Raw genomic sequence first — 10719 nt, 5'->3', positions numbered from 1 at the left:
TATATATATATATATATGTATATATATATATGTATATATATATATGTATATATATGTATATATATATATATGTATATATATATATGTATATATATGTATATATATATATGTATATATATATATGTGTATATATATATGTGTATATATATATGTGTATATATATATGTGTATATATATACACACACACACACTTTATTAATAAAGCTGCAAACAAAAACATCACAAAAACTGTTACTCAGAGTTTTACATTCCAGTTCATTGAGCAGTTTTGGTTGAGAATAAAAACACACACACACACACACACACACACACACACACACACACACACACACACACAAGCATAGCTATTGTTTATATATTTATTCTTTGTTATTGAATTTGTAAAATACTTAGTGGGTACTTTTGGGTTATCTCATTGCCATTAAAAAACTGGGTTATCTCCCCACTAAAAAGCTGAGTTTATGTGGCGACAAGAGATTGGATTAAAAGAGTCAGATCCTTTTGATTCACTACTTCAACACATTGTTGACGTTTGGCCTCCTCAATAGGAATGGTATGATTTGTTATAAAAATGTTATCAAATTCAGTGAGATGTTTAATTTTTTCAGTTTTCATGTTTATTAATCTTTTCAGTTTTGTATAATTTGTTACAAAAATATTATTAGATTCAATAAGATATTTCATCTTTTCACTTTTTTTTTTTTAATTGAGGGTTAAACAATTTTTTTAAATGAGTGAGATAACCAAAAGTACCAATATTTCTCATAAAACTTGGGGAGATAATCCAATTTTTTAATGGGGGTGAGATAACCAAAAAGTACCACATATATTTCAACTTCTTTATGATCACTATATATATTTAGAGTTGAGGTTTAATTAAACTACTTTCTTTGTTCTTGACAACTGTGGAATTTTCTTTTCTTTCGTATAAATCGCCACCTGCTGTCAACAATCTAGCTAGAAATACATAATATCGATTTTTGTTTTGCTACTATTTTTATTTTTAATCGTTTGAGAAAATTAGCGAAGTAGTTACGTAACGATAGTTTTATGTTCAGTAAACTGAACACCGTTTGACACTTACATAACTTTACTGGTTTAGCCACTCAATTTGATAATAAAGCTAAGGGAGACAACTCCGAGCTTTATGAGTTATCTCCTTTGACTTCTATGTGCGGACTCGTGTCGTGCGCGTGAGTGTATATATTTATCTTTGATCTTTTACTTGTTTCAGTCATTGTACTGGAGACAGGCTGAGGCACCGCCTTGGAGAGGTTTTAGCCATGCCTGTTCTTGCCGCTAATGTATTCAGTTACACATACAACACTGGTTGAAACTTGTACTATGAGAAAGTACACTATGTGCATTTACTACTATGACAAAGTAAACTAATGTGCAATTAGGAAATAATTGATTTCTTATGCATTATCATGTATTTTTTTTTTAATGGCTATTTTTATTTGTTAGACCAGTTGTTGTTTCTTAAAGCTTTTTAAAATTACCTTTCCCAGTCATTACATTACAGTCAATCACAAACATTATACTTCTCCCTATCTCAGACTGTTGCCATCGGATTGTTGAATCTGTCCAGCCATGTTCCAAGATCTGTGTTTATGTGACTGACTTAAGTCCCATTTCATCTACTGACAATGAATGGGATGTTGCTATCTATATTCTGTGGCTTGTAGTTTGGTACCAGTACTCTATTTCTCCATCCCACATACCCAGTAGCAACAAATCAAGTGAAAAGAGAATGTGATGGTTTTAATGGCTGTATTTCAACATTTTTAAAGATTGATCAATGGTTTACAGTGCCTGGATCAAATTGCAGCTGTAGAGGTAGGTAGTGGTAGTGATGGTGACAGCAGCAGAAGTGATATTTATAGTAGTAGAAGTAGTAGTAATTTTAGCATGCACACAAGACTAGAAATTTAATAGGAGAGGTTGATTGATTAAATAAACTTTGGTAGTCAGCTGATACTTATTTGGTCAACTTTGGAAGATAAAGCCTACCAAAATGGGATTCATCTTGGTTGGCTCTGAACATAAAGAGCCATATTTAGTTAATACTTTAAGACATTTTCATGAATGCTTTAATGATTCTGCTAATCCATCAATTATATTTTATAACAGTCATATTTAAGTTTTGTTTTTAAATTTCATTTTATTTTCATTATCAGGCTCTCCTGGTGAATCTTCTGCAAACAATGCAAACCTATTAGATGACTTCCTTGGAAGCAGTGGAGCTTCTACAGCAAATGCAGCACCTGCTGCTCCTATAAATGCTGTTCAAAGCCAAACCTCTGGACAGACACCTACAAACACTGCCAATTCCAGCCAACAGGCATTCCAACAAGTACAATACATATTTTTACCTATTTTCATTTGGATTTAACTAGTAACTAAAATGCATGTTTTTCCTACAGTAATCATCTTGTAAAGAATTTCATGTTCATCTGATTACATGATGCATTTTGTTGATAGTTCATTGATTTTAATGATGGTGTGGTTACAGATTTGAGCTAGGAAGGTAAATCTCTTTGCGTTGCTACAGGACTGGTGGATCGTTGTAACTAGACACCTTGTTGGTGCAAAACATCTTAAATTCCTCTGATTTGAAAGTGTTCTGACTTCAAACCAAAGAACCTTTTGATTGAGTGACACTAAAACCATCATTTCAGTGTAGCTAGTCTGTTAGCAACACAGCACATACATTTTTGTTCTCCTTACAGTGTCTTATAGAACGTCTCTCTCTTAAAAATGTAATTTCTCTTGAGGTTCAAGAATGAAGTACAGAAATTTTTTTTGATACTAAAGATTGACATTTTAATCTGTTTGTCACTGTGTTTTCAAATAATCATAAAATAAATACTTTGGTTATCATTAATCAATTGGGATCTGAAATTAAATTACAGTTATTAGCATCTTTATTTCACTTTCAATTTCTTGTTAAGCTTTACTTATCCTGAAATTTTAGTCTGCTTTTAACCCCAGTTACAGTTATGATTACTCTCATGAAAAGGAAGTCTCTAGTATTATGAAATTTCACTCCATTGAAATACTTTCAGTGCATTGCTACCCACATGTATGATGCTAATGTACCAGTTAGTATATAGGTATTGTTACCTTAGCTTTAGAAAATACTGCTCTGATTTTGTATAATTAACTGTCATTTATATAATCCTTTCTACTGTTGACACAAGGCTTAAAATTTGGGGGAGGGAGCTAGTTGATTACATCGACCCCAGTGCTCAACTGATATTTATTTCATCAATCCCAAAAGGATAAACAACAAAATTGACCTCAGTGTAATTTGAACCCAGAATATAAAGAGGGATGAAATTCTGCAAAGCATTTTGTCCAGTGTCCTAACAATTCTACCAACTCTCCTCCTGAAACTGTTGCTAATATAATATTAATTCATTCTACTCCTATTTCTATTTTATTATTTACAGTAGATGAGAGTTTTAAAATACAGGAGTATGCAATATGTGTTCCTTTCTATTCTTATCTCTACTTCTACTTTATAGTTTATTGGTTTGTATTAAAAGTGGGCATTCAGGTGACTCCACATGACATAACATTCCATACAGATAGTCACATTTTTGTAGATGTTTAACCCAAGAGAGCATGGAAAAATTGTTATACAAAAAATCTGTAAAAGTAGTGTTGTTTAAGGCAAAAACTTTTTTAAATAGTTTTACTTTTGTTTTGGGAAACTGAATCTTAGTTTATGTAATTACATCAATTTTGTAAGGTTAATTCTGTTTAATTTTACATATATATGAATGATAAATTTCTAAACTTGCTTTAAACATTTCTCCAAGCTTATCATTTTCTGATGGGGTTGCAGTGGTTGTTAACTTTTCAACTGAAAAGTTAGCAAGTTCTTATTGTATCACTGTACTTCATTTATTTGGCAACAAAGAAACGAGTTTAGTAGCAGAGTCCAAATTTCCTGTTAGCACCTAGATTGAACTTGATCGAGTAAACATGTGATCAAATGCATTTTAGTTGTGGCCATATCTAGACTACATTGTCTAATGCATCATTTCTTAACTTGTTCATTCTTAGAGAAACATGTACATAAGAATTAATATATATCTACATTAATCTTTTTCTTTCTCTTTTATAAAATTAAATTTCTTTCTCTTTTATAAAATTAAATTACATAAAACTATCTTTGAAAGGCTTGGCAGTGCTAAATTCATAATATACTATGAAGATGGTTTAAGAAATTTTGTTTAGACCAAATTCCCTTACAATTTCCTATCAAGGAGTAACTTTTTTTAAAGGCTTGCCTTACTATCAATATATGCTATAATTTCCTTGCCCTAAGGAATATGCCATGTGTGTATAATAAGAATTATGAATGTAGAATGCATTTTCATATTATTAGCCTATATACCAATATTTCAATAAGGTGGGTAAGTAAAATTTAGTGAAGATTTGTCTTCTATTTCCAACAGCTCTAGCAAACACAAAGAGGCTCACATTCATGGGTTTTTTTGTTTTTTTTGGAGTTGGACATTGCTATTGTTAACCACTTAATTGTGGAACTTGTTTTATATCAGTTGAGCAATCTGGAGAGAAGTGCACAATTCTACTTCCATATGATTGGTAGTGAACTCATTTCACAGCATGAGCCAACATCACTATTGAGTGACAAGAGGAGCAATCAATTGTAAAAATAATTGCTTCAACAAAAATCACTCCTGCCATACTACCAAGGGAAAATTAATATATCTATGTATAACAAAAGGTATCTTGCAGTATTGATAGTGAATATATCTATCTAAAAGTGATGACTTATAATATTTGGAGATCAAATAAAATACAAGTAGATATGACTATTTTATGTAATATCTTTGGGTTTGCAGACTGACTGACCTAATCACTATACACACATGTTTATCTCAATTCAAATTCCAAATGAGCAAACTTATAACCAAAGGTATTCCAACTATCACTGTCCTGTCTTTTGAGGTGTGCATAAGAGAGCTACATTAAGTAATATTTCCCTATCTTATTTAAATCTGTAAGGTGTGATTTGAAGGAAATTTACCTTCTATTTCTTTCAGGTTAAGTAAACATGTAGAACCTCCCCCATTGGCTCCAGCATACTTTAGTTTTAACCATGGAAGGTATGAATTCCCTGATCATTTAAATGTTAGTCCATAAATATCTAAGACAACTGTTTCTTTCCAGAATGGAGCATTTGATGATTCTCTTTTCACCAGTGCCAGTTCTGATGCTAAGAGTGGTAATGATAAGACCACGAAAGAATCCATAATGGCATTGTATGGATCTTCAACTCCCCAGCAACAGAACATCTTCGGCGTTCCAGGTATAGCATGCAAAATTTTTCTTCACAACTTTTACCTTCTTCAGCTTTTTATTTACCATTACTGAGATGGAATCACTTTCTCTTCACCTAACTCCAGAAACTTTATCACCAGTTAGAGAACTAATTCTGATTTCTCTGATTCACATTCCTCCGTAGAGAGGATGAACAAGTATATGTATATTTGGAGTTTGAGAAATTGTTCCCTAAAGGAAATATTTCTGTTGTTATTTCAAGGGAATAATTATGGTATTGGACAAACTGTTTGTATGTCACTAATACCAATATGTCATAGACAAAATATATTAATGAATTTATTGAGAAAAAAAAATGTGTCGTCTCAGTTTTGATTTCTACAAAAACTACTTTTTTTTATCATAAAATTACTTAATGAAAATTGAAATGCTGATATTTGTATTTGTAGCTTTCATGTTGATTCATGCCAGCATGGAAGAACAAATTTAAAGAAATAAATGTACTTATATATGTGTGAATGGATACACTTCAACTACCACTATCTACTGTAAAATGTAGTAATGTTAATAAATGTTGCATTTTAATTAATTGTGAAATCTCTTAACCATCTTTTATCCTTTGTGTTATTATTGCTGATGTTATTGGAATAATAGATAATTACAATTAATTATTATTTGTTTTAAAGCTCAGTTTGAACAACAAACATTTTTTGTCTTTTTTTTTTTTCAATTTTTGTTGACTTGTAATTTGATTGCTTACATTTTTACCTTTACTTTTGAGTTGCTTTTGTGTGTTTTTTAATATTGCTTAAACTTACTTTAGCCCTAGAAGTGTATAAAAATTAAGTAATAAAGCAACATCTTAATTAATATTTATCAGAAATAGGATTGACTTGCTTCCAATGGCTGAATATCAGTTTTTAACCTGATAATGACCACCATCATCACCACCACCACCCACTCCACTCTTGTATCCTTCAGTAGTGTGCACTAAACTCTACCTGCTGTAGAATTAAGGATTAACTCATTCTGTCAAAGATACACAATTCTCAGTAAAATAATGACCTGGTAGACAAGTGTCAGTTCTAAGACACCCCATTTTCTCTCTCTAATTTAGCAATAGAGTTGGTCAGTATTCCAAAGTTAGAAAAAAATTTAGAAAGAACGTGATTGCTCTAATGATTGGAAATGTTTGAGGGACACATAATCAAGATTTTGTTGTTGGTCTCAATATGTCATTCTAGATCTTGCTGATGACTCAGAATCAACAAACCAGATGTTTATCTTTATATATATTTTCTATTACTTGTTATCTTAATGTACTGCTGCTATCACAGAGAAGAAAATGCTAACTGCTTATTCTTGATAAATAAAAACTGATGTGTAATAATATATAAGGGCTATAAAGATAAACACAATACCACTGTAACATAATTATTGCATTGTACAACTAAACAAAATGCTTCATCTCACTTTTAGGAAGTACTACCCATATAAAAACTAAGCAATTAATTATTATATAGAAATCAAAATTCTAAGCCTTTCCTCATCAGCAAAAGGTTCTGAGTATAGTAACCAACATTGCTATTAACTTATTTGAGGTGTTCTGGAAACATTTCCCCCATCAATCACAAATATCACAACAATGTTAAACTTAGGCTACAGTTGTACTGATGAGAAAAATAACGAGATAAATAAAATTAATAGGAATAATTGTACACCTCAAAGCATCAATATGTAATTGTAACAACAAATCAATTTGCTATTTGAGAACATGTCTGAAGTAGTAGAGTGCTTAACAAATTACAATGGAAAACAGAATCCTGTTTAAAAGCTGCTGCACACAGCACATCTTTTGTATTATGTAGTAGGCACAAGGAAGATGTGACATTTCTATCTCAATCTATCTTGGTTCTGAAGGAAATTGGCATTAAATTTCAACAGCAGACCAGCTAAGTCTGTCTCTAACCAATAGTGTTTGTAACAGCAAACTTATTTGCAATATGCTACTATAATTACACATTGTGCACAGAAGTCATGTATGTGTTTGATAGTAATTCACAAATTTAACAACCATTAATCAAAATGTGGCTTCCTGATAATCCTATTCTGGGGTTCAGTTTCAATTTTCAAATGTAGCTATCTTACTAATAATGTTCACAGGAACAGCATCAGTGCTACAGCTCCCATCTTCTCCTTTGTTGGAAGCTAATGCTTTTTTAGCTGATGGTTCTGATCACAATAGTTCAAGCAATTTTACTCTATTAATTGCACTAAAGCATGAGACATTCATAGATATTCATTCACACACACATTATAGCTGTATAAATAGACACAAGTACTGGATATATAGGCTTTACCAAGCTAACTGCAATATTTTAATGAAGCAATTCTAAAGTAATTAAAGTCCATTAGCACTAAATTTAGTGCTTATAAGGCTTTATTGAATGCTATTATTATTATTACAAGCATGTAATTATTAAATCAGTATATCTAATTGTTTAATATTTATAACTTTGAATATATTATTAGCAGAGATGAAATGACTAAAATTATTCTCCCTGTTGCATTGTTTGGATATAGTTGCAAGTCCTATTGTAGGGGGTGCCTACAGCCAAGTGCCTTCCTTCTTCAGTGGTCAGCAAATGTTTAGCCAACCTGGCATGGCTCCCCAAGGCTCTATGTTCTTGGCTCAGCAGCCTAATACTGAACCTGTCAACCAATACAAGTTGTTTACAGACACAACCACTCCAGGTACATCTTTTGGTGACTGGGTTCTATTTTGATGGTGCTTCCTTGCAATGGCTTTCTATATTTTACTCTTTATTTATTTATTTATTTATTTTGTCTTTCTCACATATTCACACCAATCTACAATATTCTAGTTTGCAATGAACTTTTGAACTCATGTAGTTCACATCCATTTACCTTCCTCCCTTAATCCTTGTACTTTCAACTAATTCATTTGCATTGTCTTTTTCTTTTTTCTTCTTTACCTAACTATAATTAGATGTTTTTAGTAATGTTCTATTGTGATATCTTTTATCACATATTCTTCATTTTTGTGCAGCCAAGGCACTAGGCTACTGACTACAGGGTCATGAGTTCAATCCTTACTACTGCAGCTATTGTGTTCCACAAAGTTAATTATATGTTAGATCACACAGCCATGCCTACAATAATCCATAAACACACTTAGTCTTACTGTGGAGATGTCATTTCAAGTCAACAGTTTCCTGATTAAAATTTTAATGAGTAGACTGCCTAGATGTCTCACTTAACTTTCTATATAATGAAAGAGAAGAGTTTAATAAAATACCTTTAGCTTTATATATTGGTTTATGTTATGTAACATGTTGACCAACTGAAATCCCATGTTATTCCTTTACATTGTAATGAAATTTTTATTAAGATTTTAACTTAAATATGAACACTTTAGTATGGATGATCTCGTGTGGGGTGAAATAAAAATGGTCAGAAAGAAAATTAAACAATTATGATCAACAATAGAACAATCATAGTTTCAGTTCCTACTTGAACCTCCTCCAACTCAAAATAATTGAGTATGCTTGTGCTCTTTCAATCAATCATGTATAAACTTTGTAAAGATTGTTATGTGCTCTTTTGAACTTCACAGTAAGATTAAACATGCATACATACACAGTACGGATTGTATTGTATGTCTGAGCAAGATACATTATTTTGCTTACCTCAATTTGACTGTCGGATAAGGTGCTTCTTTCTTAGACAAAAAGTTAGCTGAAGGAATAGTATCATGCTGATTCCAACAATAGCAATGTTCAAAATTTTTCAAACAATCTTCTAACCATGTTGTCATGGAGACATAATTATAAAATAGAGAAAAGAAAAAATTATTTTGTTTATTTACTTAAGAATTTATAAAAATATCTTCAAATATGATAGCAAGCACAATGAAATATATTGATTAAACATTAAACATTTCTAAACACCAAATCTGAGGTTAAAATAAAAATAACAATTATACTGATAAGACTTGGAATTTATATCTGTCACATGCCATGCAAGACCTATTCAACTCTTTTGGTACCAACGCACCTGAGACCACCCCTATTCTATGTTATAAACTTTCAGAGTTTAGGGTATGATTTGAAGGAAATTTAGCTACTACACAGAGACCTCAAAGTTATCTAAATTAAAATTTCCCATCAAAATTTCATGCTGATTTATGTTTCAAATACCAGCTTAATAACAAAATTATTTCATTAAATTCTTCGTTATTTTTCAAATGAATTGAAACAAAGGTGGTGTATTTGAACAGAAATATGGTCTCAAAAGAGTTAATACTATCTATCTTAAAATCCTAATCAATAACTTATATGAACATACATACACACATGCACACATATGTACACACATACATGTACACGCCTCTTAGTGCATGCTTGCTATTAATAAATATATCTGTAAATGCACATTTATAAACCTCATGCATTCTATTCTTACTGATAAGTACAGATGTTATCTCTATAGATGACATTTAACTCTGTTTTTTAAACACAATTATTTATTTTTGACTTTTTTTTTCAATATTTGCTGCCCAATGCAAGAACTATAGACGTATTTAGTTTACTCCTTTCCTTGTTTGTAATTTCAAAACTTAAAGTGTTTTTTAGTGACTTAGATCAATAAAATAAGCGCCTTAATATGCTAGATTGAATTCAACTGACTAAAGTATTTTCCCTGAAAATTTTGCTCTTGTACCTATTTAAAACAATTACTGTGTAGAATGTCAACATAATACTGGATACCCTTCTCAAAAGAGATATGGCAATATTACTTAATGAATGGCAATGTACACATTTACATCAAAACTCATACTGGGAATTTGAAAAAGGATGGAATGACTTCTGCAGCCTGGTTTCAATTCCCACTTCATGCATCTCAGCTTCACCTTACTAATGTCCTTGAAATAGGCATGAATTTCCAAATTATCCCAAACTGAATGACTTTCAGCCTGCAAAACAGTTATAAGTAAGAGTTCTAAATTTTCTTTGTGACTGATGTTCCTTCTTTGGATTCCATTTCTAAATGGCGTAGTATATTCTTTTATCTCCCTGCTCTTTTTCCCCCCTGTCTGCCTCTCTCTCTCTCTCTCTCTATATATATATATATATATATATATATATGAGTCTGAAGAAATACTGCAAGACATTTTTCTAATGCTCTCACAATTCTGGCAATGTTTTAAAGTTTCCACTTTTTCATTGCCAAAATCCAAGTTAGAATAGCACCAGATTATTAGATGGTGCTTAACCATGATACTGAACTAACATAAAAGAATAAAAGTTTCCTCTTTCCATTCAGATTGAGATGTGATGAATTTGAATGGAATGTCAAAAGGAAAATGAAACAGTGAAA

The 10719-nt window shown here is 31.3% G+C and overlaps 1 protein-coding gene across 3 annotated transcripts in view; it reads left to right on the top strand.

Moving 5' to 3' along the window:
• Positions 1-10719, top strand: part of LOC106874158 (stromal membrane-associated protein 1) — a 128559-nt gene that overhangs the window by 109552 nt on the left and 8288 nt on the right. For 2 of the 3 annotated variants that reach the window (XM_014921785.2, XM_014921802.2), the window contains 3 exons: positions 2181-2356; positions 5209-5347; positions 7903-8073. In XM_014921785.2, coding sequence (XP_014777271.1) covers positions 2181-2356; positions 5209-5347; positions 7903-8073 — 486 coding nt within the window. The remainder of the gene's footprint in view (positions 1-2180; positions 2357-5208; positions 5348-7902; positions 8074-10719) is intronic. The other variant, XM_014921812.2, reaches the window with a different exon arrangement.

Source organism: Octopus bimaculoides, chromosome 10, assembly GCF_001194135.2.
Source record: "Octopus bimaculoides isolate UCB-OBI-ISO-001 chromosome 10, ASM119413v2, whole genome shotgun sequence".
Lineage (NCBI taxonomy): Eukaryota > Metazoa > Mollusca > Cephalopoda > Octopoda > Octopodidae > Octopus > Octopus bimaculoides.
The sequence above is the reverse complement of the archived record's forward strand: the minus strand, read 5'-3'. Positions and strand labels throughout refer to the sequence as shown.